The 18,896-nt window shown below is 37.3% G+C and overlaps 1 protein-coding gene across 10 annotated transcripts in view; it reads right to left on the bottom strand.

The window, feature by feature from the left end:
* The window catches only part of PTPN13 (protein tyrosine phosphatase non-receptor type 13), a 213,244-nt gene that overhangs the window by 71,919 nt on the left and 122,429 nt on the right, over positions 1 to 18,896 (bottom strand). For all 10 annotated transcript variants that reach the window (XM_032332798.1, XM_032332800.1, XM_032332799.1 and 7 more), the window contains 8 exons: positions 15,618 to 15,837; positions 11,175 to 11,249; positions 10,867 to 11,041; positions 8,605 to 8,758; positions 8,200 to 8,338; positions 7,092 to 7,244; positions 4,006 to 4,188; positions 856 to 1,018 (listed from right to left, as the gene is read on the bottom strand). In XM_032332798.1, coding sequence (XP_032188689.1) covers positions 856 to 1,018; positions 4,006 to 4,188; positions 7,092 to 7,244; positions 8,200 to 8,338; positions 8,605 to 8,758; positions 10,867 to 11,041; positions 11,175 to 11,249; positions 15,618 to 15,837 — 1,262 coding nt within the window. The remainder of the gene's footprint in view (positions 1 to 855; positions 1,019 to 4,005; positions 4,189 to 7,091; positions 7,245 to 8,199; positions 8,339 to 8,604; positions 8,759 to 10,866; positions 11,042 to 11,174; positions 11,250 to 15,617; positions 15,838 to 18,896) is intronic.

Below are 18,896 nucleotides of genomic sequence, written 5' to 3'. Positions count from 1 at the left end.
TACATGTGGTGTTCCAGAGTAAGCTTTAAATATTTCAGTTCTGTTGGAGATATATATATATTTTTAAATATTTAATTAATAATAATAATTATTATTATTTTTGGAGATATATTTTTTAGAGCTGAATCAGTTTCTTCTGCTGGTTCCTTTTCAAAAGGAACTGAAATCACTCTCCTGAGCATTTATACTGGGTATGTGGGTTACTGATTTCAGTCTCTGAAGAGGGACACACTCAAGTAAAAGTAACAGGTGGGAAATCTGCCACCCCCAAACCATTATAGTATGTAACTTCGCTGTCCTGGGTGCACACTCCCCTTGCCCCCTACCTCATTTCTTGTGTTTTTTACCCTCACCTGGAAAGCCCTTCCATTTATCTTAGTTATTTTTGTCCTTCAACGTCCAGTTCAAGTGTCACCACTGCAGTATTCTGGCCTCTGATCTCCCCCTCTCTTACTGCAGATCATGTAGTCTGTATGATCTAATCTGTTATTAAAACCTGGACCCTCTAATGTGTATTATTGCTTCATGCACGTTGGTTTTACCTTCCCCGAAAGTATGTAATTCTACTATGGGTAGAGACTATGACCCAAATGCCTTATTTACATCAGTTAGCTTCATGATTTGCACGAAATAGACATTTCAACAGGTACTCCCTGACTGATCTGGGGGGCTGTCTTCAAAATGAACATGAAGTTGAAATCCCATCTTCATGTGTGGCACCTATAAAAAGTTGACTTAGTCATTTAACATCTATATACCTTGTAATGTTCATCCTAGACACAGAAAGTCTTTTAAAATTTGTGGCAAAAACCAAGCTTGCACCCTGGTCATCTGGCACAATGTGTTTCTCCTTACCAATATCCTGGGCATCTTGGTTGCTCTGTCTTGCTCTCATCTGCAGCTGGAACTTATGCTGGGAAGAGCAGAGGTGGAGCAGGTACTGGCAAACCTTACTGTTGTCTGTCTGGAAAGCATGTTTTATTCCATCCGATGTATTTTGCAATGTGATTTTCTTTTTCTACAATATTAATCAGGGGTGTTAATAATTAGGATGCTTTCCTACCACGTGACTGAATTCTGTAACCAATAATTAGTAAGTACAGATACTATTTTTATTTTTCATTTAACACTCATTAAGCATGAGTGTTCCTTGACCTGCATCTACTATAAACAGGACCCTGTTATTATAACAGATTCAGCAAATAAATCAAATTAATATCACTTGTCACTTTCAAATATTATAGCTTAAATCAGACAGTATATAAGCTACCAGTAAGAGAAAAATTTCTTTTTATGAGATTATTGATATTTTTACTATATTGCAACGTTTGTAAATGCCGTAACTATTTGAAAAAGACATTATAAAAATATATTCTTCTTGGGTACGAAAATGAAGTTCAAAAAAATTGATTTATTGATATATAAGAGCTATGATTCTGCCAAAAAAAATCTTGATGGCCTGAAGGCTGGTATGGAAATTGTGAGAAGTTAAAAGAAAATGAGAGAATAGAGAGGCACTGGGTAACATGGCTGCTGGAATGAGAGATAATACACATCAAATTTTTAGAGACTTAGAGGGATTCTTGCATTCAAATTCAGGGGAAACAGGAGAACCACCAATTAGTGTTATCTTTTCAATGTTTCTTGAGAAATAAATGTGTCTTGTGTAAGAGGGCATCCCCAAATGTTGCAACCTCTGGGGTGAGGCTTGCAGATGATCTGTATGTCTTAAAAGACTAGCATTCAGCATGGTAGGAATCTAAGACTAATGTCTCTGGAGAATTACTTAAGTCCAATTAGGCTTTACTCTAGCTCTTGGCTGCTTCTACTGTGCAAATTATTCCCTCTACTCATGTCCCTTGTCTTCAAATGCAGAAACATTTGGTGATGTTCACAAATGACACAATAACAGTATTACTCCAACTTCAATTGTGCAGGTTTGCCTTCTTCAAAATTTCTGGTCTTATTAAACTATAAATTTTTAAATTGAGTTTGTTTATATAAATTCACTAAAACTTTATATTAAAACTATAAATAGAAAACCACTATGCCATAAATAGAATCCAGGTACTAAAAATATGTAATCGGGGTTCCCAGGTTGCTCAGTTGGCTAAGCACCTGCCTTCAGCTCAGGTCATGATCCCAGGATCCTGGGATCGAGCCCTGCATGGGGCTCCATGTTAAGCAGGGGGTCCGCTTCTCTCTCTCCCTCTGCCCCTGGCCCCTGCTCATGCTCTTTCTCTTTCTCTCTCTCTCTCTCTCGCGCGCGCGCGCGCAAATAAATAAATAATTAATTAAAATCTTTAAGAAAGTATATGTAATCAATGCAATAAAAGCAAAATAAGGTTATTAAATTCTATCTGAATATGTTGCCAATGAAATCTCTGGGACCCAGTTCTCTTTTTCTTAAAAAAGGAAATCAGCAAGTATTAAAGTGGAATTAAAGACTCAGTAGCACCAAACTAGTACCTTGACTAGCAGTAGCATACCTAGTGAATTGAAATAGTTGGGGAATTTTTTTCTCAAAGAAACATAACCACTGTCAAGTAATTCCCTAGGACATTGTTCTCCAAAGTTGTAAAGCTGTACAGGTTCGAAACAAATTATAAGAAGATTCTGTGTGTTTACTGAAAAACTGGACAAGAAATGTGTCCACGGGAATTCAGTTGTGAGAGATGAGAAAAGGCGAAGGAGGGTGACATTTCCATCTCCCCAGAGGCTAGTGGGGGTGGGGGGAAAGGAGGGTTTAAAAGGGCTCTGTGTTGGAGGAGGAAGTTCGGGATAAACAAGTTTTGTTAAACAGAAGAACAGTCTGCGTGGGAATGTGATCTCTTCTCTATTACTGGAGATCTTTAAAAATGAGCTAATCACAGCTAGTTCTACATATGGCAGGGCTGGTGTGCTAGCTTGGCAAACAACAGAGAGCTGAATGCTAGATAATTTATTTGAATTGTTGCCTTTTTTAAATTGGTCCAAATTAGATTTGTAGTTAATTAATCTAAGCTTTCCTCCAGATATTTGCTCTGCCAGCATTTCCACTGGGGAAGGTAAATTATACCAGGGCAATTTCCTGGTCTTGACAGTCTTGGGAAGATGAGGCTATCTGGGCTTTCCTGAGAGAACACATTATTATCTGGGAATCTTAGTGGTACCTGTGGGTGTCACAGGAAACCAACCCACTAACCATCAAGTCTAGAACTGATTTCAAAGGTCTCTAAGTTGAAAATTAACCAGAATAAGTTGGGACCTTCAGCTTGGTATCCTTATAAACAGTGTTGTAGCGGAACTATATTTTAGCCCAAATACGGGATCTAGTAGTCCTTAGAGATCTCAGTAGTCCTTGCATACCATTAAGAAAACAAATACATATCTTAACATATTTTTTTTATTCACCTCTGTGGCTTCCCAACTGCATTTCAGAACACTGACTTCCAAAATCAAAATATGCCTTTATGGCTTACTATCTTTCATAAACATGATATTCTACAACTTCATCTCCACATGGAGTATACACTAAAACTTAAAACTACAGAAAGTTCTGGGACATTAAAAATTTTTTTTAGTTCATAAAATCCAATAAATCTCTGGACTGCTGAAATTCAAACATAGTTGCTGTGAGGGCACCACTATTAAGCTAGACAAGATTTACTAGGGTTAAAATAATTATTTTTAAATATATATTAGAGAGATTTCTCCATGTGAGAAGTTAGTAACCCAGAATACGTTCTGAATTAATAGAAAGTCAACTTGGTTGTAATTTAACTAAGTTAATTGAGCGTGTAACCAGCTAGGAATGTACACTATTCTTTTAAAAACCACTTCCTGATAAAACTAAGACCAAATAAAAATCTCAATAATACTTCCTACAACTGAGAAGAGTTAAATAGTTTTAAAATGTATTAGCCCTACTGAATAGAAGAATCAAAAGGTTACTTAAGGATAATCAATTAATAGGTTACAACACGTATTTTAAAATATAATGAAAAGGAGTTTAAATGGACATACGGAAAAAGAAATCTTCTTGGTTTCCCTCCATGGAAAGCGAAGGACTAGTGTGCGAATTCCATTGTGAACCTCAAACACAAGGACACCTTTAGAACAGACTCCAAGCAATATTCCAGTTTGTGACTTTTTCTCAGGGTGCACTCGATGAAAATGAACTCCATATTCTGTCAGTCTTTGGCAGACCTGTTGGAATAGTAGCACATCATAGCAATGTACCTTGGTAGAAGGTGACAAAGATATAGAAAGTTGTACCACTGTAGTTTGATATGGAAAGGAGAGTCTTTTCAACAAATGGTGCTGAGGGGTGCCTGGTGGCTCAGTCGTTAAGCGTCTGCCTTCGGCTCAGGTCATGATCCCAGGGTCCTGGGATCCAGCCCTGATAGGTGAGAAACCTGCTTCTCCCTCTCCCACTCCCACTGCTTGTGTTCCCTCTCTCGCTGTCTTTCTCAGTCAAATAAATAAATTAAATTAAACAAAACAAAACAAATAGTTCTGAAACAAATGGGTATTCACAGGTAAGAAAATGAATCTTGACCTCTATTACACTGAATATATGAAAATTAACCCCAAACGGGTCATAGACCTAAATACAGGAACTACAACCATAAAGCTTAGAAAATCTTTGTGGGTACGGAATTGAAAGAAATTTCCTTGTGGGACATAAAAAAACATAAACTATAGAATAAAAAATTGGTAAACTGAAACATTTGATCTTCAAAAGTCAGTGATAAGAAATATGAATGCAATGGAGTGCCTGGGTGGCTCAGTCAGTTAAGTGTCTGACTCTTGATTTCAGCTCAGGTCATGATCTCAGGGTTGTGAGATCAAGCCCTGCCCTGTGCTTAGTGGGGAGTCTGCTGCTTAAGATTCTCTCTCTTACACTCTCAATCTCCCTCTCAAAAAAAAATAAATAAATAAATAAAAGGGAAAAGAAAATATAAAGGCAGGCTACATACTGGGAGATAAACATATTATATATCTGAGAAAGGAACTGTACCCAGAACATATAGAAAGCATGTATTTCTTAGCAATAAGGAGACACATAACCAGATACAGAGATGGGCAAAAGATTTTATTAGACACTTCAATGGAGAAGATACATGAATGGCAAATAAACACGTGAAAAGATGTTCACCATAAATAGTAATTAGGGCAATACACATTAAAACCACAAGGATATACTGTTACTTACCTATTTCTATAGTTAAAAAGACTGAGCATACCAAGTATTTTGAGGCTGTGGAGCAACTAGAAATCTCACACATTACTGGTAGTACTGTAACATTGGACAACCACTTTAAAACAATCTGGCAATTTCTTATAAAGTGAAACATACATTTCCCAAAGATCTCAGCAAACCTACTCTTAGGTAATCACTCAAAAGAAGTAAAAACCATATGCTCACATAAAAATGTGTATTTGAAAGTTTACGGAAGCTTTATATCCATCAACTAATGAAAAAATAAATAGGTTGTGTATCTGTAGAAAGAGAAACTACCCAGCAAAAAACAAAAACCAACAAGAAACCACCCCCCAACAACAACAGCAAAAAACCCACCAACAACAAAAACTGCTGATACAAGTCATATCATGGATGAATCTCAAAATTATTGTTTCTAAGTGAAAAGAGCCAGATACAGAAGACTACTACATAATACATAATTCTTTTAATGAAATTCTAGACAAGAAAAAACTATGGTGATAGAAGATCAGTACTTGCCAAGGGCTGGCACAGTGGTGGTGGGGGATTGACTGCAAAGGGACACGAGGAAGTTTTTTGGGGTTGGAAATGTTTTATATCAGGGGTTGGCAAATTTTTGTCTTTAAAGGACCAGATATGGGATGCCTTGCTGTCTCGGTCCAAAGAGCATGATTTGCAGAAAGATGTAAAAGTATAAATTTAGAAAGGTGTATTAATGTGATTTTAATAACTCAGGTTAGAAGAAAGATGCTAAAGTTAAAGAGAATGGAGTAACAGGATATATTATTACAAGGAGTAGGGCAACCCACTTATGCATTAAGCACACTACTTACAGGGAGAACACTAAAGCTCAGGAAGATGAAATATATTGTCCAAGTTCACAGAGCTGGTTGAAACAAGAATTCAAATGCAAGACTGTCTGACTACAAATTCCCAAGCAAATTCTTACCACTATGCTAATCTGCTTTCTACCTTTATTAATAAAAATATAACTTTTTATGTCCTTCAAGTATAAAAATGTCGTAACTAAAGGAAAACATAACTACATAATTCAATGTCTTTAAATGTTGACTCAAATAAAATAAACCCCATTATATGTTTTAGCACAAACCCTAGATTAAAGGTGATGTAAGTGGGTGAGTGCAACCCCTTCATAGATACTTGTAGGGCTGGGAACCTTAGTTCCCTTCAATATGGAGCAAATGGAAGGCACACTGTTACATACTAGGGAGCTAAATCAGGAGAATGTTCTGAAAGTTTGTCTTCTCAACAGAATACTATACTTGCTATTCTCACTGGAAGTTAACACAATACTATCTTTCCTGATCGTAAATGGACAGTTTATCTGAGGTCTCAAAGAAAGCTGGTGGCAGATCTTGAACCATAAAGCCATTTTTTCTGATCCCATTTCATTATCTGAATTAGTCGGCATTTGTGAAACACTATTTTTAGAGGATGTAATTGTATTTTAAGCGTTTTAAGAAAAAACAAAGCAAAATAATTCTAGAATCCACATGACTTCCCCTCTTATAGCCAGTCAAAAAATTCAGCTGTTACTTCTTCACAATGTATCTTGATACATTTATAGTGTATTTTCAGTATGGAACTGAATAAAAGCAGCGAATCTATAGTCATACCAGGTATGGGTTCGAATCAGTTTTGCTCCACATACCAGCCATTGACTTTGGGAATATTACATTTGCTCTTTGAGCTTTAGTCCTCTCTTTCACAAGACAATTAAAATGCCGTGGTTTTAGCCAGGAATAAGTGAGATAATTCATAGTATCAGTTATTGGCACTTGAGCTTTTAGATACATATGTCCTCCATTTCTTGCTTACTTTGAAAAAGATACAAACTTTATCATTTGTAATTTTGCATGCTTACCTTTAAAAATTCTAACTCTGTCTCTTTTTCAGAAGCTCCTGCGTAGGTATTATGCAATTTTGGTAACTCTTCTTTTACATAGGATAAATCAAGTTTCTCCATCACTCTGGGAGGCAAATAATGCTCCAGTCTAAAATAAGACATACCATGAACCTAGAAGAGAGAATGTTTTTATAAGCAATTGTTTGCCCTCTTCCTTCTATCTTAAAGTTCTAGCCTCAATCAAGAGGTAAGACAGTTTTATTTAGACTTCTCCCTGAGGAGTGAGTTTTAGAGGAAATGTATCATTCTTTCTCTTTCATCCAGTGAGGTAAAATGATTGAACTGATTAGCAAGCTTAAAGAGACAGACAACAAGGGCCAAATGTCGCTACAGTTGAGGTTAATGTTAAGAAGTTTGCTACTCAAGTGGCACTGATTCTTGTCCCTTGCTTCCTCTCAGATCCACTTTTTTCAGGAATCATTGGTCACAAACATCTGTTCTCTGTACAGTGAACTCTGCTAGCTTCTCAGCCCATCACAGCATGGACCATGTGGAAGGCAGATTACCCCTTTGATCCAGATTTGGCTTGTGCCTAGTATCCATTAATTAGAAACTGGGAGAAGGAAGGGTAAATGCTAGATATCCTGAAATTGTGAAGCAAGAAATTTTACACAGAAAAGAGAGAGAGAGAGAGAGAGAGAGAGAGAAAGTTACACTGTATGATTTTATATACCAATGCACATGGGGAACCTAGTCACTTTAAGGTACCAAACTAGCCTCAAAAATCTCCAGATCTTGGGGCACGTGGCACAGTTGGTTGAGCATCTGACTCTTGATTTAAAATCAGGTCATGATCTCAGGGTTGTGGGACTGGAACATTGTGTCAAGCTCTATGCTCAGTGCGGAGGCTGCTTGAGATTGTTACTTGATCTCCCTCTGCCTCTCCCACACTCTTTCTCTCTCTCCGATAAATAAATCTTAAAACAACAACAACAACAACAAAAAACCCCAACAACAACTCCAGACCTAAATAGCAAACACATCAACCAGGTTCAGTTTTTAATTATGCCGAGGATAAAAATATCAATATAAAAGTGGCCCCTGGAGAAAAAAAACCAAATCCTACCTCTGGTTGATAATCTCCATATTCAGCTTGGAGAGCCAAGGATGCCAGCAATAAAGAAGTCTCATCATCACAGTGCATCCTCTCCTCCAAGATATCCTTTCGCAGTTGAAGATAATACTGATGACAGGTCAGGGTATGTCTAGAAAAACAAATGCACACTAAATATCTATGCTTTATCTTGAATCTGGAGAGATTCTTATTATTGACATATAAGTTGAGTTCCTAAGATGGTTTATTATCAAGCTTTTAAGGCACAAGAATTTAATAAACTATGTTGAAGGAAATATTTCTTTGATGATAGAGAAGACGTTTTCATTGATCATATTCAAGTAACTCAGGATCAGTAAACTAAAGGGTCCAAAGACCAGAAGCCAAAAAGACAAAAATAGAAACTTGTGTACTCACTGTATCAAACTAACATCATCCATGAAAAATTTAATTCGGAAAAACAAAGTAAAATTAACGGCGGCTTTGCTCTTTTTCTTTGGCTCTTCTTTCCATCCCTCTGGGGCCACTTTGGTTAATTTTAAATCAGGATCAACAAAGAAATATTCATTATCTAAAACAGAATGAGAAAACATTCAGATAAAAATACTTCAATGTTTTCTTCTGATTCCTTTGTGATTTTTTGAGGGGGGGGCTGACTTGCACAAAATAGTTCCACATAAGAATAAAGTAAGAAAAAAAAAGAATAAAATAAGATTGTTAAGAAGTATGGCAGGGAATGCTGAGGGCAACTGCATACAGTGGGGACAATATGACGTGGCTGAGTCTTTTAAGACTGAGGGTTCTAAGGGCAGACAGAACTGGATTCAACTCCACTGCATCATTTACTATCTGCATGACACTGAATAAATTATTTAACCTTTCTAGACATTAGTTTTCTTGTCTGTAATCAGGATAGTGATAATTCCTGCATTATTGTATTACTGTAGGGATCAAATGATATAAGGCATATAAAACACTTGGTAAAGCATGCAGCATATAGTAAGCTTTCAATAAATATTAGTTATTATTTACTATTACTGAGTTTTCTTTTTTTTTGTTTTTTGTTATTTGATTTTTTATTTATTTTTATTTATTTTTTTGCAGAGTTTTCTTAAAATTAAATTTATTTATTTTCAGCATAACAGTATTCATTATTTTTTCAACACACCCAGTGCTCCATGCAATCCGTGCCCTTTATAATACCCACTACCTGGTACCCCAACCTCCCACTCCACCGCTACTTCAAACCCCTCAGTTTTTCAGAGTCCATAGTCTCTCATGATTCACCTCCCCTTCCAATTTCCCCCAACTCCCTTCTCCTCTCTAACTCCCCATGTCCTCCATGCTATTTGTTATGCTCCACAAATAAGTGAAACCATATGATAATTGACTCTCTCTGCTTGACTTATTTCACTCAGCAAATCTATTACTGAGTTTTCAACTGAAACCTAGAAGAAAAAATACTCATCATTTTTTAAAAAAATTTTTTAAGATTTTTTTTTAAATTTATTTATCTGATAGACAGAGATCACCAGCAGGCAGAGAGAGAGAGGAGGAAGCAGGCTCCCCGCTGAGCAGAGAGCCTGATGTGGGGCTCGATCCCAGGATCCTGGGATCATGACCTGAGCCGAAGGCAGAGGCTTAAACTCACTGAGCCACCCAGGTGCCCCTCATCATTTTATTTTTTCATTCTATAATTCCATCTAAATATTATTGACTCAAAATAAAAGTTTATTCAATAAAATCTGACTTATCCAGAATGTTCCAGAAATTAGGTGTATTACCAACAGAAATTGTGATTAATTATTCATATGAATGGTATTACCTGATTAGTCTAAACTTTTAACTAGTAAAGTGACAGAACATTAGTAGGCACTAATTGAATGTTTATTGGATGACTCTACAAAGTGAACTATTAGTTTTTAAGAAACGAGAATTCAATAAACTAAATTGAAGGAAACATTTCTTCTGTGACAAAGAAGACATTATCCTAATCTTGTAGGGTTTTAAGATAATTTGATCCTCAACTGCAACTGACCGTACTCTGTTCTCTAAGCTAAATTTTGAGGTAAATAGGAATTTGATATATTGAAGAGTAATTTATAAATATAATGATTTAGTAACGCCCAACTTCAAAGCAGTAAGAAGCTATGGAAATTCTAACTGATAAATAGGAGTGATTTCTACTGAAACTCTGCTCTGAGACCATTGGGAATGTCACAAAGTTCAGGGCACATATGTAAAGCTTAAAAAATACGTAAAATGATGTATTTGCCATCATGAAGAGAAAACATTTAAAAAAGACACTATGTTTTAAGGACAGTAGGCTAAAGAAGCTGATGTGGAGATTCAGAAATAGGATCCTGCTATATATTTAAATTCAGATTAGCAGGATACTAGTATCTAGAGTACATATGTAGGCAATTGACATATATAATGATCCCCAAAATATAATAATTAAAATCCACTTTAGTATACTGGAGCAAAAGAAAAATCTTCACCATCAGGTTGAGAAGACGCTAAAAGACAAGCTATTAAAACAATGAACCTAACTCCTTCTCAGTGCTGATGTGTTCATGTAGTTAACATTTCCCAAGACAAGTTGGGCAATAACAGGTATGGAAGTCAGTTTGTTGCCAAGTTTCCACACTGCACACTGAACTTAAAATATCTTGGTACCTTTGAGGGTAGCTAAAGCAAACAAATGATGTTCCACTAAGCCAATGTGTGCCACGACCATATCAAACACATCTTTACATATAGTTTTGGTATCACAAGTCAGTTCCAGTCTCTGCCCACTCAGAAGCATTATGTTTACTTTTCTTCGGTTATCTTCATTCTTCCCTTTCTTGGCCTACGATTGGAAAAAAAAAAAAAAAAAGAATGACATTTATTAAAGTAAACCTTATAAGAATTTTAACTGCTTTTTAAAAAGTCATTACTGAAATTATTTTCCAAGAGTAACACAAATTGGTTTTATTACTTACAAGGATAGACCGTGGCAAATCCAAAGATATAAATGGTTCAATCGTCATCTTCACAAACTCAGGGCCAAAGAAATTCTGCAAATTACATAAGTAGAATCAACAGTTTTTTACCTTTTAATCTAGGTCTTTCCTTAACAGGCAAAGAATATAACGATGATGATGATGATGATAATGATAATAATAATAAAGTACATGTAAAGCCACCACAACAGAACCAGGTGATCTGAAACAAATGTAGGAACTTTAAATAAAAAAGTATGGTGGATTTTATGAAGAACAGGAATGGAATATGCCCTACACCAAATGTAAACAGAAGTTCTTCCTCAGTTTCCTTTTCTACCAGTGATGTCAAATGTAAAGCCTTGCTTCATACAGTTTTACAAGTTTTTCATTTTTTGGCCTTCAGATAAACTCAGAGTCTCAAAAAAAAAAAAAAAAAGAAGTAGTAGTCTTAATTACTGAAGAGTTGTCAAGCTCATGATAAAGATTTGGTTTAGTACTGCTAAGGTGTGAAGTGATTGAACACAATCTCATTTTCCTTTAGAAAGTGACACTCCCTGTATCCTAAAATAAATGTAGTCAAAGGACAACATCTACTTTGTAATTATAAAATATGCATATCCATTCATAATCATGTACATGGAAGCCTGTGACACTCACTGTCTTTTTAAAATTTTTTTTATAAGTAGTTGACAGCTAAGGATATTACAGATATCAGCCTTTGTACCCCATTGCTGCCTCCAGTGAGAAAACATTATCTCAGGAGATAGGGGAGACTGAGGAGCTGGGGAAAGTGGAGTCCACACACTTCATTTACTCCTTCTTAATCTACTTCTTCCCTGCATGTCTTGAATATTCAGAAGTTTCTGCCAAGAGTGGATAACTGGTTGAGGAAATTACTTAAAATGTTAGACTCCAGGTGAGAGTAGGATTCAGAACAGACTGGGAGATTAGGTCCAAATGGACAAAAAGTAAAATGAAATGGCTAATCTTGGGGCCAAAGTCAGGTGGTGTGTGTGTGTGCTCATATGCACTAATGCACATGATATGTTTGCACTTATGAAGGTTACTGAAGTTTTATATTTGTTGGTTTCTTCCTTGATTGCTTGGTGTTGGAATTCTATCCAGTTAACCAAGTGTGGAACAGGTGACAGATACCATTTAAGTAAAACTTTAACATTAAGGGTTTGTTAATACTCAACGAACCAGTAGGACACATTTTAAATGAGAACAGAAATAGAGCAGAAAAAATGAAAATGGTCTGCCTTGGGAAATATAGAATCCAATACAGATAAACTAGCGCAACAGTGTATAAACAAGTTAAAAGGCATCTGCAACCAAAAGTAACATAGAAAAAATTAGGGGCGCCTGGGTGGCTCAGTTGTTGAGCATCTGCTTTCAGCTACGTCATGATCCCAGGGTCCTGGGATCCAGCCCACATCAGGCTCCCTGCTCGGTAGGGAGCCTGTTTCTCCCTCTACCACTCCCCATACTTGTGTTCCCTCTCTTGCTGTGTCTCTGTTAAATAAATAAACAAAATTTTGAAAAAAGGAAAAAATTAAATACTTATATTTTGGGAAAGAACATTAATTAAATGGGATGATTGTTCCTTCAACTACTAACACTACTTTGTAGCACCAAAAACATACACTTTTTGCTCTTTTCGGAAAAAACACGTGGTCTTTTGAGGACCAACAGTTCACATTCTGTAGTCACTGATACAGTAAGTCTTTGATGAAGAGTTGTTTGTTATTGAAATAGCCAGAAACTGACTGCCTAAAAGGCAACACAAATTTTTAGTGAGATGGCACGTAACAGTGGCATACTGTAAAGGCACAGAATAGCATTTATGAATCTCTAATGAGCCATGTTCAGCATTAGCTCTCTGAAATTATGGTTTATGAAAAAGTTGTATATGTACGTGTTCTTTATGCTTTATGCATTCCTTTAATCATTAGAAGCCCACACTATTTCGTATGATATCCTGCCTAGTGTTTAATTTTGACAACGGTATTGGTGATAATGACAAATCGATGAGGCCTTATGGACTTTCTTCCTCTCTCCTTAATCTTATTTTATTGGACTCGAGCAACATTAAACGTAGATAATATCTTATAAATTACAACCCAATTCCACATTTAAAAAATTAGCATAATAAAGAACAAAGTGGTTTAAAAATTTGGCTAAAATCATCTAACAGCATTATTAACAATAGAAACCAAGTCTTGAAGTTTGTGGTTCAAACATTTTTCACCATTCTGTACTGTTTCTTCTCCTTAGAAAACAATGAGAGAAATTTGAATTCTATCAACTCCAGAGCGCATATATATATATATATATATATATATATATATATATATATGCTTTTAAGACAACTTTGAACTCTTAATCTCACAAAACAAACTGAGGGTTGCTGGGGGTAGGGGTAAGGGAGATGGTGGCTGGGTTATGGACATTGGGGAGGGTATATGCTACGGTGAGTGCTGTGAAGTGTGTAAGCCTGACGACTCACATAACTGTATCCCTGGGGCTAATCATACATAATATGTTCATTTAAAAAAAAAAAAAAGACAATTCTTTGAAAAAAGCAACAAAAAACCAAAATGTGGGTAATACACAGTGCATAACTAAAAAGAAAAAAATTCATCCTAGATTTTTATCACATTTACTACTATTTATTTCATGTTTGAAGAATTATTTGTATAGGGACATTACAAACAAGATACTGCCTCACGTATCACATTGGTGATGATAAAAGAATAGAAAGACAATATCCTGGGTAGGTAAGACTATGGTGAAAGAGGCATGATCACAGGAAGCATAAAATTGTACAAATGTTTTGATGCACAATCTGACAAGACGAATCAAATGTCTTAAAAGGTTTTTGCCTTTCACTTGGCTATTCTACTTGGAGGAAGTTACCTGAAAAGATTTAGCTAAAGGAATGTTCATCAAAGCATTGCTTGCAATAGCAACAATAACAAATTAGAAGTATTTCCAGTGTCCAGGAGCGCCTGGGTGGCTCAGTCGGTTAAGCATCTGCCTTTGTTTCAGGTCATGATCTTGTGGTTCTGGGATTAAGCCAGGTTTGGAGTCCCTCATCGCATCAGGCTCCCTGCTCAGTGGGAAGTCTGCTTCTTCCTTTCCCTTTCCCTTCCTATCCCCCACTCCTGCTCTCTCTCAAATAAATAAATAAAAACTTTGAAAGAAAAAAAGAAACATTTTCAATGTCCAATAACTGGAAACTGATTGAAGAAATCATGGTACATGATAAATTCATATAATGAAGTACTTGACAGCTCTTAACAGTAATACTATAGAAGTTGTAAAATGTTCAAGATATTTTACATGAGGACTGTTCTTTTTAAGCTTAGTTTAGAAAAATACATATGTTGAAAGAAAAATAAACACATTTAAAAAAATCCCCCCTGATATATAAGACACAGATGTTTTCCTTTTTTCTTTCAATATTGTAATACAAAGATACGATGTTTGAAGCTCATGTGATCATCTTTTGATTACAAAGTAAATCACTATCAAAAATCTGAGAATGGCAGAGCAGAAAGTTGGAATATACGTGATAACATTCTTGAACTTCTGAACCAATCCTTCACTCTCTATTCCTGATTTTCTTGGTTTGTGAGATAATAAATTTCTTAATATTAAAAGATAATCCCCTACAATACTGAATAAATCCAGTTGACTTCAAGGATCATGAATATACTTTTAAAATAAACAGTATATTTAGAATATCTTTTCCTAAATCCATCTCATGTTATTTAAAAAATGGAATAATGAAACAGCTAAATATTTATTAGCAACCAACATTTAACACCAGTGTAATAATTTTTTTTTAAAGATTTTACTCATTTATTTGACAGACAGAGATCACAAGTAGGCAGAGAGGCAGGCAGAGAGGAATGGAAGCAGTCTCCCTGCGGAGCAGAGGGCCTGATGCGGGGCTTGATCCCAGGATCCTGAGACCATGACCCGAGCTGAAGGCAGAGGCTTTAACCCATTGAGCCACTCAGGCGCCCCCACCAGTGCAATTATTATGGAATTTCGATTTCATCTACAGGCAACTTTAGGACACCTACAGAATTTAAAAGTGTTTTGCATAATATTTTCCTGTGAGTATGTTAACTAACTGGAATTAAAAAAAAAAAGATCTTATTTATTTATTTAAGAGAAAGAGAATGAGAGAGAGAGAGCATGAGCAGGGGGAGAGGCAGAGGGAGAGGGAGAAGTAGACTCCCCGCTGAGCAGGGAGCCTGACATTGGGCTTGATCCCAGGATCCCGAGATCATGACCTGAGCTGAAGGCAGATGCTTAACAGACTGAACCACCCAGGTACCCAACCAACTGGAATTTAAGTAAAAACTTAAAAAAAGAAATTTCTCTGTGAGATCATGTTTAAATGCAGTAATCTGAGAATTAACTTACCCTTAGTTTTCTTTGGGTCATGGCTGTTTCAAGGGCCATTTCTCGTAAGGGATCCCTGCTGATGTCAAGCATAGAGGCTTTGATTGTGTCTCCTGGATACAGGCTCAGCCGAGACTGTCTAAGGGCCATTCTGGCTTGCAGCTGCATCATTTCTTCTTCTTGCCGTTTTAGCATAATCTCTTGATTAATTACATTGCCTTCAAGGGGTGTTTCATATTGTCTATTACAGAGAAAAGAAAAGAAAACAATTATTTTGGTCTAATTCAAGAAAGAAAAACAGGTGAAGTAAGATATCATGAATTTAAACAATTTTTATTTAGTCATCTCAGAAGAACCCCTGCAGTAACATTTCAATCCTACTTTTATTTTATTGATAATTGTATGCTGTCCTGTTTCCACTGGATAGATCTACATGCTCCACCTCTTCTCTAAACATTCTAGCATCCTCTGATGGAGAAAGGGGAACCCTCCCACACTGTTGGTAGGAATGCAAGCTGGTGTAACCACTCTGGAAAACAGCATGGAGCTTCCTCAAAAAGTTGAAAATAGAGCCACCCTATGACCCAGCAATTGCACTACTGGGTATCTACCCTAAAGATACAAATGTAGTGATCTGAAGGGGCACGTGCACCCAAATATTTATAGCAGCAATGTCCACTACAGCCATACTATAGAAAGAACCTAGATGTCCATCAACAGATGAATGGATAAAGAAGATGTGGTATAGGGGCGCCGGGTTGGCTCAGTGGGTTAAAGCCTCTGCCTTCCGCTCGGGTCATGATCCTGGGGTTTTGGGATTGAGCCCCACGTCGGGCTCTCTGCTCAGCGGGGAGCCTGCTTCCTCCTCTCTGCCTGCTTCTCTGCCTACTTGTGATCTCTGTCTGTCAAATAAATAAAATCTTTTTTTTTTTTTTTAAAAAGAAGATGCGGTATAGATACACAATGGAATACTATGCAGCCATCAAAGGAAATGAAATCTTGCCATTTGCAATGACATGGATGGCACTAGAGGGTATTTTGCTTATTGAAATAAGTTAATTGGAGAAAGACAGCTATCATATGATCTCCCTGATATGAGGAAGTGGAGATGCAATGTGGGGGGTTTGGGAGGTAGGAAAAGAATAAATGAAACACGATGGGATCGGGAGGGAGACAAACTGTAAGTGACTCTTAATCTCACAAAACAAACTGAGGGTTGCCAGGGGGACAGGAGTCGGGAGAGAGTGGTGGGGTTATGGACATTGGGGAGGGTATGTGCTACGGAGAGTGCTGTGAAGTGTGTAAAGCTGGTGATTCACAGACCTGCAGCCCTGGAGCTAATAATACATTATAGGTTTATAAAAAAATAAAAAAATTAAAACAACAACAACAACAACAACAACAAAAAACATTCTAGCATCCTCTGAAACTGCTTACACTGCAGTTCTCTTCAGATGGGGCTGTTTATTTTTATAGTCCTGTACCACTGGGCCTGCAGATGGGATAGAGTTTCCCCTTAATTCATATTTTTTAAAAAGATTTATTTATTTATTTGAGAGACAGAGAGTGAAAAAGAGCGAGTACAAGCAGGAGGGCAGAGGGAGAGGGAGCGAGAATCCGAAGCAGACTCCATGTGGAACACAGAGCCTGACGTGGGACTAGATCTCATAATTCTGAGACCACAACCCTAGCTAAATCCAAGAGCTGGACCCTCAACTGACTGTGTCACCCAGGTGCCCCTAGATTTCCCTTAATTCTTATTTCTGCTTCCAGACCATTGCTGACTTACAAGAGCCCCCAGCTTCCCTGAAGTACATGATATGAAATCACTTATTCCTCCGCTCTGCTTTTGCTTTAGACATTCAGTTGTCCTACTGGTCAACTCTCTCTTATTCATTAGACATTTAAGTACCTGACATCAGGACTCCTGTTATCATTCAAGATTGTGTTACAGAGGCTGGGGAGTCCTCCAACACTCCAGCCTTCCACACGCCAGCCAGCCAGTCATCTACTTCCAAGGTTGTGTCGCCTATAAACAGTAACTGCACTACCTCTAAAAATGTCCTATTTCCATCCTCCAATGAACTCTCTATATAAATCTTATCTTTTTCGCTCACTACCTCTAATACCCTTCTTCAAAGAATTCACTGACTCCACCACTTTCTCTATTACCCATCTTTTACCCTTACACTGAATTCCAAGGCCCATCATTAAAATCACTTTTTCTTTTAAAAAATATTTTACTTATTTCTTTAACAGAGAGAGACAGAGCAAGAGAGGGAACACAAGCAGGGGAGTGGCAGAGGGAGAAGCAGGTTTCCCGCCAAGCAGGGAGCCTGGTGCTGGGCTGGGCTCGATCCCAGGACCCTGGGACCACTCTTTTGCAGACAAACTAAACTATCAAGAAACTGCAGAACCATGCTGACTGATCTCACTGGGCTCTCAGCGCTGTCTGGTAACTCATTTTCTTAGAGGACTACTTTATACCTTCTTTGCCTTCCCCTTTCTTTTCAAAGCTCAAATACTCTCTCCCTCTTTCTCTCTACTGATGACCTTTCCTCAGTTTTCTCGGTGAACTAAGAAGCAATCAGGAAAAAACTTCCTCAACCCATGCCTCCAAAATTTCCAGATATACATCCATATATTCTGTCTTCTCCTCTGTAACGGTGATGGATCTCCTGCAGCCTTTCAGAGGCCTGACACCTCTCCGGGGCATGGAATTCCATCCCCTCTCCTACTCAGAGACTTTGCCCTTGCACTTATCCCCTCACGCGCATTCATACTATCGTACACTATGTTATTGTCATTAGTCTACAAACATGATGTACTATTTCTTACTCAGAACAAAAACAAAATTCTCCTTTGGTTGTACATCCTCTTTTGGACTCTATCCCCTTTTTGACCTGTTGTCTTTTAGAGTAAATTTCTTCGCATCGTTTAAGTTTTTTTTTTTTTTTTTAAATTTTATTTATTTATTTGACACAGAGATATTACAAGTAGGCAGAGAGGCAGGCAGAGAGAGAGGGGGAAGCAGGCTCCCCACCAAACTGAGAGCCCGATGTGGGGCTCGATCCCAGGACGCTGGGATCATGACCCGAGCCAAAGGCAGAGGCTTAACCACTAAGCCACCCAGGTGCATCGTTTAAGTTTTATCTCCACTTCATCTCCCACCCTCTTGGTCTCAGACCAACAGTTTTAGTCCCTACTATTTCACCAGAGCTGTTCACAGAAATGACTGACCTCATCGTTGTCAAGGTCCAAGGATAATCCTCGATTTTCATTTTACTTGACCTCTAAGCA

This window comes from Mustela erminea, chromosome 2, assembly GCF_009829155.1.
Source record: "Mustela erminea isolate mMusErm1 chromosome 2, mMusErm1.Pri, whole genome shotgun sequence".
Lineage (NCBI taxonomy): Eukaryota > Metazoa > Chordata > Mammalia > Carnivora > Mustelidae > Mustela > Mustela erminea.
Note: the sequence above shows the minus strand (reverse complement) of the source record. Positions and strands in the feature narration are given on the sequence as shown.